The 20,123-nt window shown below is 31.9% G+C and overlaps 2 protein-coding genes across 2 annotated transcripts; both read right to left on the bottom strand.

Annotated features, from left to right (window-relative positions):
* Nucleotides 1-1,485: 1,485 nt before the first annotated feature.
* LOC123884643 (uncharacterized calcium-binding protein At1g02270-like) lies at nucleotides 1,486-5,422 on the bottom strand. Its single transcript, XM_045933784.1, has 11 exons — nucleotides 5,134-5,422; nucleotides 4,787-5,008; nucleotides 4,419-4,523; nucleotides 3,950-4,055; nucleotides 3,383-3,603; nucleotides 3,210-3,286; nucleotides 3,005-3,119; nucleotides 2,788-2,913; nucleotides 2,573-2,683; nucleotides 2,355-2,462; nucleotides 1,486-2,024 (listed from the first exon to the last, which is right to left on the bottom strand). The coding sequence occupies exons 1-11, from the start codon at nucleotides 5,383-5,385 to the stop codon at nucleotides 1,809-1,811; spliced, it is 1,659 nt and encodes a 552-aa protein (XP_045789740.1). The 5' UTR covers nucleotides 5,386-5,422; the 3' UTR covers nucleotides 1,486-1,808.
* Nucleotides 5,423-13,642: 8,220 nt separating this feature from the next.
* On the bottom strand, nucleotides 13,643-18,998 carry LOC123884644 (ribosome production factor 1). The gene is made up of 11 exons (XM_045933786.1): nucleotides 18,564-18,998; nucleotides 18,383-18,463; nucleotides 16,840-16,935; nucleotides 16,555-16,638; nucleotides 16,389-16,458; nucleotides 16,203-16,285; nucleotides 15,779-15,858; nucleotides 15,361-15,459; nucleotides 15,165-15,273; nucleotides 14,215-14,304; nucleotides 13,643-14,099 (listed from the first exon to the last, which is right to left on the bottom strand). The coding sequence occupies exons 1-11, from the start codon at nucleotides 18,807-18,809 to the stop codon at nucleotides 14,061-14,063; spliced, it is 1,077 nt and encodes a 358-aa protein (XP_045789742.1). The 5' UTR covers nucleotides 18,810-18,998; the 3' UTR covers nucleotides 13,643-14,060.
* Nucleotides 18,999-20,123: the final 1,125 nt, after the last annotated feature.

A 20,123-nucleotide genomic window follows, 5' to 3' on the forward strand; every position in this document is an offset into this window, starting at 1 on the left:
AGCTTCAATAGAAAAAAAAAAAGTATATAATTTTATAACAATAAATGAAATTCATTAATGTAAAAAAAAAAAAGTGTATAACATTATTTCTTTTGCATACATATGAGGGCAAAAAAACAGGAAAATGACTAATCGTTGGTCAAGTGGTAATTAGTGTTGGACTAGGTCGGGAGGATCACGGTTCGATCCCCCGCAACTGCCATCAAGAGGGGACTGTAACCACTTGATGCCAGAACTGACCCCCGAACCAGATTAGACGGTCCAGTATGTCAAGAGTTTCCCAATTCATCGGCTAACAAAATCTCCCTAATCTCCATCAGACACTCTTCGTAAAACACCATCTCTTTATCTAATTCACATCCCATATTAGCTAAAGCATCAGCACATTTATTGGCTTCTCTATACTCATACATAACTTTCACATTCCAATCCATGTTCAGTAACCTTCAAGTCTTCTTGACTATAGCATGGCCACTCCTACCATGAACTCTAGCTACGAAATGGCAAGGACAATAGCGTTTGAATCTGTGCATAATTCCACGAGAAAACCTTAACCACCTCAGCTAGCTTCAAACCTTCCACAACCCCCCAAATTTCGCAACAAAAGCGCTATAATAACCGCGACCCTTCTAGCAAAACCTCCAATCCAAGCCATTCACCTTGACTTCCTCTAATAATTCCATCACACCAGCCACTCTTCCCTCTTTACAAGCTCCATCAGTGTTGAGTTTCACATAGCAACTTGACAGTTTCCATAGCACACGAGTTTTGTAAGCATAGCATGCCTATAACCTTCTAATTTGAGAACATGCTGCACTTGATTGATAAGCCGTGGGAAGCTATTCTCACACTCTAGCGCTTATCAGCTCCTGTGGTATAGTTACATGTTGACTGATGGACAATCCTTCTTCAATCCATGCATGATTCCATGCTTCAATATCACATCCGTCGACTTCAATCCACCGACAGTTACTCCACACTTCAGTTTTCATCCCAGCCAGCACCTTCCAAAGCGACGAGTCGCAAGGTCTTGCTTCATAATGAGCATATTTTCCTCTCATAACAGTGCACCAATAGTCATTTGCACCAGAGAAAAATTTCCAGCCAAGTTTAAACAAACAATCTTCATTCATAGTCGTTAACTTACACAATAAAATTCAACATTATTAATCAATCATAATTATACAATATTCATTAAAATATTGGACTTTAATCATAATACCTCCTTTAAGTCACACATAGGATAATTTATAATTGATTGATAATAAAATTCAATTCTCAATATATTTTTTATAAATATAATACTTACAAAATATTATGAATGTGAAATATAAATAAACTAAACAATACTTCTAGTATATTTTGTACTTCCATCATATTCTAAGTATTTGCACACAAATAATTACTAGGTTTTGCTCAAAAAATAATAATTAACTAAGCTAACAAAATATCTTGGACAAAGGGAAAAGAGATGAGACATACATATAGACATAATAATCATTTGTCACATTGCAAAAATATCTTTACACTGTTTTGCCACTGCCATAACAAAAAACATGGCCTGGCCTCACCAAAAATGCTTACTTGGCGACAGTTATGGTACATCTGTCAAGTATTATTCGTATAATACCACGTCGTAGTTCAAACCGTTAGATTGGTATAATCGTTATATTCATATACCAATCTAATGGATCAAATATACGAGGCATCGATACACATATAAAAACAAGTGAACCATAAGTGTTGCCTAAATTACAGGTATACACTACTTTGGACTCCACACAAACATTTACAATATAAAGTCCTTATTATAGCGAAGAACATGACATCTTTGCTGGTGAAAATACACAAGTTAACCTAGCATGATCAGAAAGAGAGTAATCTTCTGGCCAAAGTCCTTTCTCCATTTCACGAGGAAACAACATTGCGTTCTTCACCTTGAAACCAACGGCTTCATGCTCCTGCTCGGTGTTAGAATCGTCCATACACACATGCTCTGAACATGTAGAATTCCAAATCTTTTGCTGCAATAAGTGAATTATCACACCGTTATTATATGATAGCAGAAAATGAGTGTGATAGATATTGGTATTATATGATCATTGATAAAAGTTTTAACATTCAAGCACAATGCATATTCGAGTGGTGACAACTCCATAAATTTTAAGCTGTGGAGAAACACTCGCATAATATATATAACATTCAATTTCTCAAAATTTTAGTAGGTGAAAATGTTCTCAATGTGTAAATTGAAGATCCGCCGCACATGAAGTGTATGTGTGTTCAGAGATGCCAGCGAGAAAAAAACTTAAATAATGAGGTGAAATAGTACAAAAGTTACATACAATATATACCTTGAATTTTTCGAAGTCGATGACACCATTTCCATCTACATCAACTTGATTCCATAGATCTTGCAACTGTTGGAAGCATAGTCCATAAGGCACACCAATTAACTTTACCTGCAGAAGTTATTATGAGATAATGAGCCTATTGTGTCAATTGAGCTACAAGCTCGTTAACTAATGCCATTGGAATGTTATATCAACGTATATTAGCGGATGTGAAGTACCTTACGAAGTGCTTCAGAAAAACTAAAATATGTCACAGAATCAGCACAGTTGTCACCCTTCAGAAAGGTGAATGCATCATCTTCAGACAATGACGCCTTCCGAAGCTGGAACTGAAATCCAAAAGAAAAAAATGAACCAATGAAAAATTAAATAAAAATAAAGAAACAGCATCATATACAATAAAATGAGTGAAATACAAAGACGACTCAATTACCTTTAGTATACTAAAAACAGCTTCAGCCCAACTTGTTTTCATGGGTTTACGCGCTTGGTTAGGATTGCAAAGCCAAATGAAATCAACACCACATATATTTCCTCTATGATTTCTGTGACTAACCCACTGCAAAATTCAAGAAAAACAAAAATCTGTTAAACAATGCTCTAAACAATAGGAATGCATGTGTACCATAATCTAATAGCGAGATACTTACCTTGTGCGCATCGGCATAACTATCAGTATATTGATTGGCAATATCATAAGATGATACAAACCCTTGTGACCTAAGGAACTTGTAAACATGTCCGCGCTTGCTTCCGTTCCAGTCACTGCAATAGATAGAACATGAAGTTCAGACTATAAGGATATGTGATTCAGTAGCAAAAGTAACTTCGCGGGAAAATCAACAAAGAACTAACCCGCAGAGTATAATAGGCATCGGTTTGAGCCGGTTTTCTCTCTGATACCGTTCCACATATTCTAATATTTGATAAACCTACAAAAAAGTAAATTCCAACTTTAGGATTGGAAGCTACAAAAAAGTAATAAAAGAATAAGAAGAAAGGTTTTGTATTTATGAGAAACCGCATACCTGATCCAATCTCACTATAGACAGACTTGAATCGTGAGGAAATAATAAATGAGTATTCACAATCAGAAACTCTTGATTGAGACTGTCTTTTTGGTTTTGTAAAATGGGATTAACCGATTGAACATGTAACAACTGAGCAACACGGTCACCACAGTCATTGAAAAGCAATTCTCGATAATTCACAATACTTAAATGGTCTTTACGTATAGCAGTCAGCAGACCTGCATAATAAATGTGAGCTTTTGAGCGATAGACATAGACCAACAACATTAACATAGACTTTAGATTATGTGAGGAGAAAAAAACTCAAAAGCAAAGTTTTAAATTGCAGTCTACGGCCACGCCAACTATAATTTGTCTCAATTTGCTATCAAGGATATTGGCGTAACTGTCTGTGACTGCAATCGCAATTTAAAACCTTGCTCCAAAGTCAAAACAATCCCACAAAAACACATAAAGCATTGGCAATTTGGCACTAATCACTAATAAGAAAGCAAGTAGTGTTTCAATAGACAATCCCTAATGTTTAAATGAGAAAGAGGATGAAAGTTGTTTTCACAAACTTACCATCTCCACGGTTGTTGGTTCGAGCAAGCTTGAAAAGTTGATAGCCAGCATCCCCGAGTCTTTCCTCATACATGTGAACAAGTTCTTCATTTCCAACCCAAAATTCCTACAAGTGAAACAAACATCATGAATGATAACATATAGCTAGAAGGGAAAAAGCAAAAACAGTGAATCATGTAGGTTGAACCACCACCATCAAAGATGTTATAATATGCAGTATTGTCAATCGCAGATCACAGAAAATAGCAGTTTGTTCAAATTCTGCTAGGCCACTATTTGACAACACTTTGTACTAAATTGTGTATCGCAGAACAATAGTGGTTTTTTAAAATTCCGCTATGCTATAGCACTTTAACACCACCATAACCGCTATTTGACAACACTGATCATAAGCTCACAAATCATTTCACAACCCACAAGATACACTGCCTTCTCTCCACCACTAGATAGAAAGGATAGAAATTGGTACCTGTAGGCACATAATGGAAGATGATTCAGAAAGCAATGAATCAAGAATCCTTTGATTCCTAGCTAACCAAAATGATCTGCAATCACTTTCTCTAACTCCTTGGTTCTGTTCAAAAACAAACAAAAACAAAATTAAGCACTCCAAAAACACACCTTTAAAGACATACTCCCTCTGTTCCCAATTATAAGCAAAAATTCACTTTTTAAGTTAATTGAATAACTTATGTATTTGGTAGACCATACATCAGATATTCAATGAACCTAAAAACTAAATCATCAGTTATTCAATGAACTTAAAAAGTGAATTTCCGCGAGTAATTATGAACTGCAAATCAAAACTAATCATATGAGAAAAGAACAAAACAAAACCTGTGGATCAATCCGTTTGTAAATAGGAGCAAGAATATTGAAAGTAGTGAATGAAACACAAGAAAGGTCTTTATCAACTTCTACCATTGATGAATAACAACCACTTTTATTAATTCTAGAAAACTCTCCTCCATCACAGTCATTGATAACAACATTATTATGAGAAGAACAAGAACCACTGTTTCCTCTTCTCAAATTGAACTTAGAACCAGCAGCTACTACCTAAAATTTTCAATTAAGTTATTAGAAACCCTAATTAACAACCAAAATCAAAATTCACAAAAACTATTGATACCCAGATGAAAAAAACAAAACTTTATTGAGATATAAGGTAGAGAATGAAGTACCATTCTGAAGATTCTCGCCACAGTCAAAAGGGGTAAGGGAATTGAAGAAAATGTAGTTATTTTATCTGTTTTTGGAACCGCCCTATAATACCTGTGGCGTGTGTGATGATGATAGATATATATAGGAGTGGTATAGTGCAGAGAGAGAGGAGAGAGAGAGATTTGTATTGGTGAAGGAGAGAAGAGAGAGAGAGAAGGGACAAGACAAGACAAGTTGTGGTATGAGCGTAGCAGAAGTGTGTGCTCACTCATGTGTCATAGGTTGTAATCTTAAATAATTGTGGATCACACTACTTCATAAATTTAAATTTGATATATATATTTCAATAATATGCGGATTTTTAGTAAACAAATTCTTTTTGTTTAGTTAAAAAACAAACTTATCTTATTTTTTTTAGATAATTGAGTAACTAATGTATATAAATTAATCTATATCTATATTTATATATAAAGAGGATATAATAAATTTTGGCGTGGACTTTTCATAATATCAATAATATTTTTGATTTTTTTTAATCAGTAAAAATCTTTTAATAATAAACTCATCGTAAAATAAATTTTTTTTTAGCGGCGAAATTTTTTTATTAACAAACTCACCATAATATAAGACATATTTTTTTTTATTTTTTTTACATAAATTTCCATAATATAAACTAGATTTTTTTTATATTTTTTTTTTTACTAACAAACTTACTATGAACAATTATTTTTTTTGAAAAACACCATGAACAATTAGGTTACTTTGCCTTTTGAAAAACAAACTCAACCAACAAGTTTTGACTAAAATCATTAAACTTAAAAATATAATCTTTAATAAATAATCAAAATACGATAAATCATGAAAATGTTTATTAAAATTTTCTACTACCACTTTTACATCCAATTCAAAATCAACATTCAATTCTAATTTCTCAATCTACTTGATGACTTGTAGCACTCATAGATTTAACTTTCTTTTACACTAATGCTTTGTTTGGTTTGAAGGAAAGAAAATTACGGAAATCGATGGATAAATTTGGATAAACTCTAGTCCAAATTCATTTATCAATTTTCGTAATTTTATTTCTTTCCACTTTCTTTCCATTTAACCAAACGAACCATAAGTAAAAGGGATAGTATAAAGTTTTAGCTTTAACAAAGCTCCATCATGGTCTTGAATACATATTTTGATACTCACTTCTTTTTTAAATCATTTCGATACTCACTTTATTCTTATAGAAAATTGTATCCACATTACACTTTACTTTACCAATAAGTGATTTTACCCGGTTAGCACAAGATGGTCGAGTAACATGCTTATCAGCTTGGGTGTCACACAACTTAACTCATTGTCATTGATTTAAACAAGGCCTAGCAAGCCTAGACAGTTGTCCGGGCTTTAGTCAAAATTATTGATATTTTTAGAGGTTAGTTTATGATAAAATTGAAATTTTTAGGGATTAATTTATGATAAAATTGAGATTTTTATGAGTTAATTTAGGAGAAAACTGATATTTTTTATTAAACTATTTATATATGATGTCTAAATATTAAATTTTATCCAAACTCTAATTTTTTTGGATCCACCACCACTGTTGACACCTTTTTATTACTTGCCCTTTATTATAATCTTAAATAGAAAAAAAAATAGATTAATAAAAATTAATGTATTTAGTTTAACATTTAGATAAGATATATTTAATGGGAGGAGAAGAAAAAAGTATCTTAAATATAAATCCTAAAAATTTTAATGTCTTAGTAATGTAGTATTTTTTATAAACATTAATCTCTCATTTCAATTGCGGGTTCCAAATCTACCACTTTTGTTTTGTGACATGAAGAGGAGTGCTAGCAACACACTCTTTAACAAACACACTCTACCACACTCTTTTCTATTGGTTAAAATTTATATGGGTCCCATAAAAATTATATGGGTCCATATTTTTTTATGGGACCCATGTGAATTTCAATCAATAAAAAAGAATGTGTTGGAGTGTGTTTGTTAAAGAGTGTGTTGCTAGCATTATTCGTGACATAAATTCTCTCTCTTCAATTACTAATTTATTTTAATATTAAAAATACAGAGTTTTTTAAATAGTTTTATTGACGTTGAAATTTTTTAATCGACACTCTTCTGTTTTGTTTTTAATCGACGTGGCAATTTTCATTTCATATGGTTCATAGTCGTTGTATATACTGTTTTTCTACTCATGAATTATATAAATTTTTTTTTCTTTTCAAGTAATCTAATGGCAAGACTCACGTATTTAAATTTGGAGAAATGTGGGATTCGGAGTCCAAATCCCGGTCACTGTAATAATGTTTCTGGTAGCTGTCATTTGAGCTATACTTATAGGACATCATATATTTATTTTTATTGTAAAAAAGAATCATACAATTATTTTCTTAATTTTAATAGTTTTTCACTTTTTTGTATTCCTGTAAAAAAAATATATAGTTTTTTATATTCCTATAAAAAAAAGATAGTTTTTTTGTATTATTATGAAAATAATGTGAGAAATACATATTGTGGCAGAAAAATATGCAAAAACTAAAATAATTAAAAAATATATAGATTAATTATAAAAAAGACAGTACCACTTAAGTTTGATTTCCGTCTTGTTCTTTTGGGGTATGATCTACCCCCCTCCCGTGTAATTATTTTATTTTCTTATTTTAATAATATGAGCTTCGGGTAGATGATGAGGATGTCGTGGAGTGCCAACATAGTTGGGATGTCGTTTCCTATCTTGATATATGGATGCTCTTAATTTATAAAAACATTATATAAAACACATCATTTTTTGTTGCTCCTTTTCACAAAGGAAAACTCTAATGGAAGGCTAAGATTTACATTGACGGATGTCCATTTTGTAAGGAGAAATATCATAAGAAGTATAATGTTGTTGGTGTAGTTGCTCCCTCTATTTTATAATAAAAGGTACAAACTATCAATATTTTATGTAAATGCATTGTGAATTTGAGCATAAATTTTAAATAATATGTACCTTTTATTATAATTGGACTAAATATAATTTAGTCCATTTATATTTCACCGTATATTCTTAAAATAATATTTTTTATGGTTAATAGGTATTTTGCCTCCTGTCAATTTGGATAATTTTATTTTATTCCCATGTAATATTTATTTTTTGCTTTACCCCTTGTAATTCAAAGGTTCCCTATCTTTAACCCCTAACCATACATGTTAGCAAAGAATGTACATGTTTTATGATGTGGCATGCCTAAATGTCATTTTTTAGCGAACTAGAATGCGAGCGAGAGAAGAGAATAATTTTGTGTTGCCGCTGGTTGTGGTGGTGTCGTACAATTTTATTTTTTTATTAAAAATTATTAGTGATGAAATATCCAAGTGAAAATAAAAGCAAATAAAAAAATGACAGGTCATGGCATGTCATATCATCAAAAAATGAGATCTATCTTCTGCATATATAATGTAATGTTTCTGTCAACTGAATTACGATCACCACCGCTAACAAACATTAACTTACCTACCAACTAAAATAGTATTAAATGTTATATCAAAGTCAAATAATTTTTTCTTTTTGTAAAGAAGTCAAATATTTTTATAAAAAAGAGTCAAATAGCTATTTAATCATCCCTTTCATAAAATAATCCTTCTATCTCAATTATTATTTCAAAAGAAAATTTTAAGAATTATAAGCCTCGTACGTCCATATATAATAAACTATAATAATAATAATAATAAACTTAATGTTTGCAAAAATTAATTAGTATGCATGACAATACTTTTTTTTTTTATTTGTAGACTGGAGTATATAATAATTAATTCTACTAAAATTCATACTTACTATGAAGTTCCAATTTCAAACAGGACAAAAGCATATAGCAAAACAATATCAGTATTAATAGTTTAACTAAGACTTATAATTATTATGAACCAAGATTATTTTATATAAAACAATAAAACATGTTAGTTCATGATTGATTTTTTTTTCTTTTTCAAGCATTCATGATTGATTTATATGCAGGTGATGCAGCTAGCTTTTATGAAATGCATATTATTTTTTCAATGATAATAGAAAAAAGAATGCGTGTTATTTTTTTTATATATATAATCAAAGAATGCGTGTTATTAATTATACATGTCGGCGTCCTCTCTTATTATTTTCATTCTTTAAATCACCTCCATTCCATATATACGAGAGAATGAAAGACAAGTGCATACCACTTGCGTGAAGAAGAAATGAATCAATTAAATATTTAGTATATAAACAAATTAATATAACAAAAACACTTCATCAAAACCTCAATTTTTATTTATTTTTTATTAATTCTTTTCGCATCCTCTAGGGAAGGTGGTTTCGATGATTCAATGTTCAACCGTAAGATTAATAAAGTTTAACCAAAGATTATTCCTACTAAAAATTAAATTCGAATTTTTCTGAACGATTCATTTTAGAGGCAATTGATATTAATTATTTTTAAAGGAAAATGCTAAACAGTGCCCCCGGGGCACTGCTTAAGCATGTTAAAATAGAAATTTTATCTTAAAATGCGTGCATTCAATGCCTCAAAAGTACAAAAAGTTGTCTTTTCAATATAAATTTTATTTTTTATTTCCTTTTTAGGTATGCTTAACAAGTGCCCCGGGGGCACTGTTTAGCGAGACCCATTTTTAAAAAATGCCTTAGTTCAAATTTTAAATTTTTGTCAACGGAGAAATGAAATTGAAAATTAATATAGAGCCACAAAAGTTCAAAAGGGCATTACTAAAGTAATATTTGGTTTGTCCAAAGGATCATATCAACTTCAAGACTTATTATTTTTCTATAGAGTTCTTGCCGGTCATAAACCCCACCATGTGAAAAATCAAGTGTGAAAGGAAGTTAAGTGTGACTTTGGAGTACTCTATTAAGCATAAATTAGATAAAGATACTAGAGAAAAAAAAATCATACTCATAGACTTAATATTTAATTGTCTTAGTGTTAGTGAAGATGTGGTGTTATATTCGTTCTTTACAATTAGTTATTTGATATGACCTATTGATAAGTTATAGATCAATTATACCAATTAACTCTTTTTTCTTTGATTTTCTTTGACATTTTGTATGAACATATTTTAATGCCCTTTCTTTTAGGCTCTCCCCATATGTCCTGAAATTGAAAATAGAAGGTTCGTGTATCTTTCAGTCATTAATCAGCTCAAGCAAATCCAAAACCATATCTTGTGATGCAAAAAAAATCTCTAAGATATGAAGTGAATTTTGTGAAGTCTTTATTATTGTATCATGATTTTTGAAAGCATGTACTTTCATGTAATTTATCCGTGTGGACCTAGCTGTTGGAGCTTACGAAAGTTGTGTTTGATAATGTCCAGTCGTGTCATTCCTTGTTTATTGTTTTTAAAACGGTGGATAATAATATAATAATAAAAAAAACTTAATTGCATTTTGGGTCCTTATCTTTATTTTAGGTTTTAAGTTGGTCATTTTTTTAAAAAAAGTTTTAAGTTGGTCCTTTATCTTTTCTACGCGTTTCATGGTGGTCCCTCCCGTCAAATTTTTCACTATTACTGTTAAATTTGTACACGTGACAAACGGAAACCACACTTGGAAAGATGACACGTGTCCAAATTTAACGGTAATAGTAAAAAATTTGACGAGAGTGACCAACTTGAAACCTGCAGAAAAGATAAGAGACCAACTTAAAACTTTTAAAAGATAAGGAATCTTAAAATTTAAGAAAAAGAAACTGTGGGTCATAACTGTATTGGAAACATCAAAACCATGTTTCTTCTTCTAGGTAGCACATACATATAGGGATGGCAACGGGCGCCCATGGGTGCGGGTTTGACACTTACCAAACCCACACCCGAAATCATCACCCAAACCCAAACTCAAACCCAAAGGTTGTTCGGGTGGAAAAACAACACCCACGCCCACACCCATTGGGTTCGGGTTTTTTCCACCCAAACCCAAACCCACAGCACATTTGAAAATAATTTGCAAATTTAAGAAATTAAATTCCAACATAGACTTTGAATTAAAGTACAACTAAAATTAAGGTCTTCCAAGGAAATTCAAACATAGACTTTCAAGAAATTACAACATAGACTTTCAAGAAATTAAATTACAACTAAAATTTAAGGTCTTCCAAGGAAATTGAGGGCGACTATAGGGGTAATTAGGTAATTATAAAATATTTCGGGTGGGTGTATGGGTTTCGGGTGTGGGTTTGACTGATACCAAACCCACACCCATATTATCGGGTGTCACCCGAACCCAAACCCAAACCCAGTCAAATCGGGTTTCGCCCGTTGACTTGGGTTTGGGTTCGGGTGGGTCTCTCGGGTTTGAGTTTTTTTGCCATCCCTACATACATACATTAAAAAATATATAAATTTACTCCGGCATACTTCTTACCAAGGTTATCAAAACCGGACCGGACCGGCCGGTCGGACCGGTCGGGCCGTGAACTGGTCATGAAAACGGTTTGGTTTTGACCAAAAAACGGATAGGAAACCGACCGGCAAAAAACCGTGTGAACCGCGGTCGAACCGGGACGAACCGGTGAACCGGCCGGGCGGTTCAAGCGGTTTTGCATATTTTTTATTTTTTTTAAAAAAAATAGGGCAAAACGACGTTGTTTTAACTTTTTTTTTTTTTAAAAAAATGAAACAAAACAACGACATCGTAGGAATAGGAAAGATTTTTGTTTTTCATCTATTTTTCATTTGGTTTGAATTATAAATTTTATTTTATTTTGACTTGTGATATTTTATCTTTTTAATGTGTGAAATTATGAAATATTGAGCAATTATTCATATATTTTTATTTATATATTAATTAAAATATATATTTAATTAAAAACGGTTCGACCCCGATTGAACCCGATCCGACCAATTGAACCTTGAACCGGTGAGCTCGCCGGTTCGATGACCGGTCCGGTTCTGACAACCTTGCTTCTTACTATACTTAATACTTCCTCCGTCCTATTTTATAAGAGTTAATTTGACTTAAATGATACTATTCATTTATTTTGCTTTGACCGTATTTTTTAATAATATATAAATATAAATATTAGCATATAAAATTTCATTTAATTTGTTTTGATTTTGTTTAATTTGTATATTGGCATATGTGCATTAGTCAAACTAGCTCTTACTCCCTCCGAACACAAATATAAGCAAAAACACACTTCAAATTTTGGTCACTATTATAAGCAAAAGTTAACTGCTTTTAAACTAATTAATACTACTATTCCTAATATACTCTTATTTAATTATATTTTGTTTTAGGCATTTATTTCACTTTTACACTTTTCAAAATGGGTAATATAGTAAACTTAACTCATATTTTGCATTAAATCAAGAAAATTAACTATATTTAACTAAATTTCTTAAACACCGCGTAAACAGTTTTTTTTGCTTATATTTATGTCCGGAGGGAGTATATTTTGAGACAGAGGGAGTACAATATAATCCTCCTTTTACTAAATTATAGGAGTTTCGATTTGCTCTATTTATATATGTTTTATTTGTTATCTATTTATTTATGAGAGATACAAGTTGAGAATTAGTTGAATGTATTTTAATAAAGGTTCGTCTAATATGTGCAATATTATACATTTTAAAGCAAGACTCATAAATACGTCACAGAAAGTGCAATATTGCATATTAAAATGTTTAACTTTTTAAATTGAAATTATTAGCAAAAAAAAAAAAACTTGTTGGCAAGACCTATAAATAGAAGGTCGCAGAAAGTGGAGAGAAGCAATAACAAACTTTTGAGAACTAGGGTTAACTTATAATGGGTTTGGATTTATTTTATCCAAATTGAGGAATTTGCCTGATGCTGTGTATCACTTAAAACATAAAAGTATGAACTATTCGAAATTTTGCTATCTTTGTTTTATAATCCTTGTTTTGCTATCCTAAGATTCTAGTTTTAGGGTTGGCCGCTCCGCTATTCAGGTCGACTAACATTGTTGTGGACTCTTGTGACGCATCAACTCAATCACAAATGAATAGCAGCATCAACACAGAAATGAAATATTAAATATAGAGATCTATTTGAGAGATACAAGTTGAGAATTAGTTGAATGTATTTTAATAAAGGTTCGTCTAATATGTGCAATATTATACATTTTAAAGCAAGACTCATAAATACGTCACAGAAAGTGCAATATTGCATATTAAAATGTTTAACTTTTTAAATTGAAATTATTAGCAAAAAAAAAAAACTTGTTGGCAAGACCTATAAATAGAAGGTCGCAGAAAGTGGAGAGAAGCAATAACAAACTTTTGAGAACTAGGGTTAACTTATAATGGGTTTGGATTTATTTTATCCAAATTGAGGAATTTGCCTGATGCTGTGTATCACTTAAAACATAAAAGTATGAACTATTCGAAATTTTGCTATCTTTGTTTTATAATCCTTGTTTTGCTATCCTAAGATTCTAGTTTTAGGGTTGGCCGCTCCGCTATTCAGGTCGACTAACATTGTTGTGGACTCTTGTGACGCATCAACTCAATCACAAATGAATAGCAGCATCAACACAGAAATGAAATATTAAATATAGAGATCTATTTGTAGACCCATACATACCATCTCAAGTTACAGCTATATTGGTATTCAATATGTGAATTTGTTCTCTTTCCCCGTCTAGCAAATATAGATTTGAGGTCAAAATTGATCAAGGTAGTACAAAGGTGATAGGACTTCAGTCTTCAGCCCCAAATGAAAAAAGAAAAAATTACCTAAAATTATTCAGAAATAACTTAAAAGATTCCAACAACTTTAAGATTACGAACCCTCTTCGCCAGATTAACCCTATTCCAACAGAAAGGCCGTCCAAAATGCAAAGTTCGAAGACAAGGTCGCAGGAAAAACATCCTTCGGCTTGTGTCCATTCTGGCTGAAAGGAAAAGAAAACCATCCAAAATACAAAGCTCCAAGATAAGATCACAGGAAAAACCTTCTTCGACTTGTGTCCATTTCCGGCTGAAAGGAAAAGAAGAGAGAAAATAAAGTGAGTCAGCGAGTAAGCAATACAGGACAAATGTTTCACAAGGCAGCTAACATTTGAAACAACATTACTGGTTAACAAGTAAATTACCTTGTGAACCCACTCATATTCTCCACCTTTAGAGTCAAATGTTCCATGCTGCAGGCTAACTAATTTCAATGTGAAACGAGGGCCACATTCCTGCATTTTTAAAGGGAAGTTATTGCTTAGGCAATTTTGGAGATGATAATAATAAACATAAAATGTGAAGAAATACTACACTTGAAGGAATCAGGTAGAATTATACTTAAATCCTTAGTAACATTAGAAATAGTTGATCGTAAAGGTAAATATAAAAGAAATGCAAATTATAGTAGTAGACCAATTCTTAATGAAAATTATTTTCATGTAAATAACATTATTGTCGGAGTAGACCAATTCTTCCAGCTTGAGGAGCCGGAGTATTGTAAGAAACACTCCTATTAATGAAGCGTATACCAATTCTTCCAGCTTGAGGAGCCGGAGTATTGTAAGAAACACTCCTATTAATGAAGCGTATACGAGGAAGGGCAGAGGGGCAATGCAGGAAATACATTATTATATCTGAATAACTAACCAAAGGGGAGGCTGGAAGATGGATTTTTAAATAACTATGATAATAGAAAGTATTCAGTTCAGAGAGTTGTGGAATTTGGGAGTTTGCAGGTACTCAACCTGAGGATGCTGTATCCACCAAGGCTACCTACCACTAAGCTATACTGACCAGAGGTGTGCAATGCAATGCTATCAATTCAAGAATCACTCTCTTGAATCTTTCCTATCTTCCCTATTCTACTTTCAATGCAAGTTATAACCCAATATTACCATCTGAACCACCAGACCTATTAATTAATACTATTATACTATTATATAGCTTTCGTTTAGCCACTCAAGAAAAGCAATGAAAAGAAGCTGAAAGTATAATGAAATAAAATCATACAAGAATTTACATTGACTAGTCAATGGCCAGCGAGTTTTGAAATGTTGGGTAAACAAAATGCAAAAATAAAATTGACACCAACCTGAAGACGGGCAATTATTTTGTGGTCAGGAACCTTCTCGCTCTTGCCATCCTCGTCTTTTTTACCTTTAGACTCGATCTTTTTAATTTCTTTGGTTTCGAAAATATACCTAAGCATATCATAGGACACAAGATATAAAAAATCACCAGTAATTTGAAACAAATGGTAAGGTAACAACAGCTTGTAAGAATTGTACCGATGATGCCGGAAGAATATGAAGTCTCTCTGGTTGTGAAAGGTGACTACACGTCGACCTTTAAACTCTGGGTTTTGTGGGAAAAGTGACTGTATCATTCTATTAGAAACAAAATAAAAAATGACAGTTAAATGACAGGTCAAAGCTTATATACAAACCCATCAATACATAGAACATAGGAAATATTTGTTAACTAAAAAATTGATATTAGCAATATAGGAAAAACAGTGTTAGACTCATACTTTTTTTTTCTTCCATAATATTACTTATTACTTAAAAAATAACTGACAGGTAGTACCACTTTGGTCAGACCTAGCATGGGCATATCAGTATATCACAAATTGTTTGAAAAAAAAAGCAAAAGTAACAGCTAAATGTTTAACAACAAATGCGATATAAAATAAGAGAAAAAGGCGACCTTCCAACTCGATGCCCTAGGCGTGTTGTGAAGTTGTTCAACACAAGCTCAGGCTGGTGACTGGTTGGAACTCCATGATTCTGCAAGTGGTCACAAAATGAGTACAGCAAAAATATTTAAATCTATCATTTATTCATTTTCATGAACATAAAATGGAATTCATCTAATAAGTAACACATGGTGCAGGACTGATAGGAATTCATTTCTTGTAGTAAAAAAAATAAGCAAAATGAAGGGAACAAAAAACAAGTTCCAATGATATGCAACAAGGCTTAAAATGTTTTCTTTCTCCTATCTAAGAATTTAAGTGAAAGTTTTATGTTCATCTACATCAAATTATGTAGATCAATGTACACCAACATCAATGAGGAGATCAAATGTACTTCTATACTATTGTTACATTTATAAACAACAAACATCAAACCTTAATATCCTTGCGTAAAACAAGATTTGTGAGTTTGAAATGAGCAGTAGGTCCATTAGGTAAGCCAATAACTAAGAGAGCATCTGCAAAATAGGAGCAAAGAATTAAAAGTTAGTAAATTTTATTAGCAATCTTCAAAATATAAGATCTACATGAGTAGGATCTTTACTCAAAAGCACCACCTACTTGGTTCTCTGCGATTGGTGTGTACAACTACAACAGAAGTGAAGTCCTGTTTATTTGCATATTCTACAATCTGCAATTGAAAATGAAATCATAAGGAAAAGTTCAAATAAAGTAAATTGTATGCTTTTTACCCACACGGTGAAGAGATAGTGAAGACACAAATCACCTTTTTTAAATCATAGGTTCCTCTCTTGAAGTAATGTGCATTTGGTATAACCGTAAGCAATTCAGATATAAAAGCAGGTCCCCTCTGCAGATCATGTCATATTTCAACAGAAATATGGGAAAGTTAGTATATAAAAGAAGACACGATTTACTCCAACTCAACTCTACTCCTAAAAGTGTAAAACAGGATGCCAAAACAAATCAAGGAGGAAAGAGCATGCCTTTAATATCTTGCGTTAAAACATATAAGCTTGAGACTATAAACAACAGAATAGGTGAAACATACCGTAGAATTGAAGCGGCAAGTGGTGATTAGTATCTTAGGATTATGCTGCCTATTTAAAATTGAACTGAATTCATCAGCATCATTTCCAGCAAATAGCTGCAAACAAATATGATTCATTAGTAAACATAATTTATTTTGGAAAAAAAAAAATCTCAACTAGATTGCAATATGCAAGTGAATTAAAATTACTAAATAAAAGTCACGTGTCAAAAACTAGTCGTTCACCCAAGAATTGTTTTTATTTCATTTACATAGTTTATTACATAGTTTACACAATCTAGAGTTAATTCCTTTAAGCTTAAAGTAATGGGTGCACTTTAGAGTATAAAGGGCACGCATAACTATTGAACAAAAAAATCAATTGAAATTGTGATACTGTGATAAATAAAATATATATGCATATGTATGATAAATAAATTAAATAAATTATTTGTTAAAGTCCTAACAGTTAATCTAACAGTTGTAAATTGTAATGCCAATTTTCACACTTAAAAATACTCTAAAGTTCAACTCCCATTTCAGAAGAGGCAAATCCATATAATTTCTTGGAATATGGAGATGGCTCCTTCCACAGTTCCACCTGGTCCTTGCACTTTTGGTCATATCGTTATCATCCGAAAAAAGAATACCCAAAGAGTGGAAGAAACTTGCCTTGTGTATAAAGCTTATAAGGATAGAACTATGGGAGGAAAAGAAAAAACAAGAGAAACCCCATCCCTCTCTTTCCATAGGATTAGCGGCATGTCAAGCCGGTTCTTCACTTTGGCTAAGACTATTCTGTCACGCAAGTTTCAGAATGTACATTGACCCCACTCGGTAGATTTGCAGGCAAAATCCGCCTCTCTCTATAGATATAGAGTAGGTGGCTAGTAACTTCTTACTACCTGTGTAGTACCCTCTCCATCTTTTTCCACAAAAAATCTTCATCGGCATCATTATCTTATTAGCTAAATTTGATTTATCAGCTTCAAGTTAAGTAGTAGAATTGTTCAAAAAAAAAAGTTAAGTAGTAGAAATGTGGAATCGGCAGGAAAAATCCATCTCTCTATAGTCTATATAGATATAGAGTAGGAAGCTAGTTGTAACCAAAAAAAGAGTAGGCAGCTAATAACTTCTTACTCATGCAGTGCCCGCTATCTTTTTGCACACAAATCTCCATTGCCATCATTATCTTATTATCTAAATTTGATTCATCAGCTTCAAGTTAAGTAGTAAAAATATGTAATTAGCATCATAGATAGTCCTTATTTTCACTAATCCTAATTCTTTCTCTCTCTTTTTTTTTGGTATGTAGACGAACCACCGAAACTCACACACAGGTCTCGGGTGAAGGCATCCAACCTAACAATATCATCATCGCCAGTTAAGCTAGGACTTATGGACTCACTAATCCTAATTCTAATTCTAATCTAACAATATCAAATTATCACACCAGTATCCCAAACATGTATATTCTACTATCACAACTTCAAAATCTAATTATATCCAGAATCCATGATTAAAAAATTAGGTCAAAATAATCAAATTTTAAAAAAATGAAAACCTCTTCATCATCAGGCTTGCAAACAGTCTCATCTACTTCCCTTGTATTCTCAATCGTACGCGGCACCTTCTTCTCTGGAAGCTACAATAACACAAAAAAAAATACGAAAATCAAAATCAAATCAAAGAAGCAAAACAACAAGAGCAATTCAATTTGTTGATAGAATGAGAATGAGATAAACCTCTTCACCGAGTTCGATAGCTCTTTGAACAGCAGCTTCACGAGCCTTCGATTTAGCGCGTTTTTCGAGCTTCTTCTGATGCTTAACTTTAGCATGAACTTCCGATCGTTTTTCCTTGTTCTTAATCATGGAAGGACGGAATGGCTCTTTGATCTCCTTTTCCGGCTCCGTTCTGGTTCTTCTCCTGGAAGAATCATCTTCGCCGTCAGAATCGTTGTTCCTCTTCCTCTTTCCACCTATCGCCATTGAAGGAGTAAACGTTCGAGCCTCAGGGTTTTTGCGAAGAAGGAGAAAGAGTGAGAGGATTGTTGCAATTAGGGTTTTGAGTGAACCGGTTCGGTTGTGTAATTTGAATGGGTCGGATGTATAGTTGACTCGTTGATGACGTCGTTAACTCGGAGAAAAACCGGTCGACCCGGAGTTTTTCGTCACTACTCACTAGTTTTTTTTTTTTTTTTTTTTTACGAAATCACTACTATATATACGTGGTATCGACTCACATACAAAATGAGAAACAAATTTTTTGTGCATAGTGATTAGTGAGTGACTAGGGTTCAAAATAGGCCGAGTTAGGCTTTCTCAAATCTAAGTTTGACCTCTTAAAAATTAAAGGTCCGAGTTTGTCCCGTGATCTATCATAGACTTATTTTTAAGCTTTGGTCTTTTGAAAACTTGATATGGTATGTTAGTTTGTTTAAAAGTTTATTTAACATAAATATGTTTAAATAAATAATTATATTTATTTTTAAAATACTAACAAACCGACTAGATTAAACTTCTTTTTGATATATATTCGAGAGAATTTAATTATATATAACATCATATTCCAATTCTAATTTATAAAAATATATTTAGATATGTGAAAAATTAATGTTAGATTAATAAACTTAAACTAATGAAATTTTTTTATCAATCACTCTTATAGTTGGCAGATGATGTGCACAAACCAAAGAGGTAAAAGCTGTCAATTACACATTCAACAAAAAAAACTATCAATTACACAAATAGATAGTGAAAAGAAAAAATTATCATGTATAAACTTAATTTTACCTTTGAATTATTATTATATCTATTTTTAAATATAAAATTCTTTTCAAAGTTTTCATTTGTTCTTTTTTATAGTATCTCTTTCAAATTTCGAAGGACATCAACTATTTATATATCATAGTGTATTTTTTTTTTTACAATACTAAATACTATAAAGAAAATATTAACTTATTCTTTTTTTTAAAGGATGAAATTATAAAAACAATACAATATTAATTATCAATAAATTCAATACAACAATCACCTTTTTCAATATCCGTTCTCAAAGGGGTCTTAAATTTATGGACGAAGGTAGTAAATCTCATCATTGGATTCATATATCACATTTCATTTTATTGAATTGAGACATATTTTCCAATGGTTAAAACAAGTTTATGAATAATGATGAAAGACTTATCTCACTTGTATACCATAGACTTAACATAATAGTCTAGAAGAGAGAAAATAAAATTTTATCTACACAAGGTGATTAAGTTAAGATCTTTGAGATCATATCAATTAAAATATGTTGTA

This window comes from Trifolium pratense, linkage group LG5, assembly GCF_020283565.1.
Source record: "Trifolium pratense cultivar HEN17-A07 linkage group LG5, ARS_RC_1.1, whole genome shotgun sequence".
NCBI classification, from domain to species: domain Eukaryota; kingdom Viridiplantae; phylum Streptophyta; class Magnoliopsida; order Fabales; family Fabaceae; genus Trifolium; species Trifolium pratense.

Bases quoted from the DNA above. Each gene is read 5' to 3' on its own strand.
- LOC123884644 (XM_045933786.1), bottom strand. From the start codon at position 18,809: ATGGCGATAGGTGGAAAGAGGAAGAGGAACAACGATTCTGACGGCGAA. The intron at 14,305-15,164 runs GTTGGTGTCAAT...TTAAAAATGCAG, and splicing joins AAATAATTGCCCGTCTTCAG to GAATGTGGCCCTCGTTTCAC. The intron at 14,100-14,214 runs GTAATTTACTTG...TTTTCCTTTCAG, and splicing joins AATATGAGTGGGTTCACAAG to CCGGAAATGGACACAAGTCG.
- LOC123884643 (XM_045933784.1), bottom strand. From the start codon at position 5,385: ATGAGTGAGCACACACTTCTGCTACGCTCATACCACAACTTGTCTTGT. The intron at 5,009-5,133 runs GTACTTCATTCT...TGAAAATTTTAG, and splicing joins TGGCGAGAATCTTCAGAATG to GTAGTAGCTGCTGGTTCTAA. The intron at 3,120-3,209 runs GTTAGTTCTTTG...TATCTATTGCAG, and splicing joins ATGCCTATTATACTCTGCGG to TGACTGGAACGGAAGCAAGC.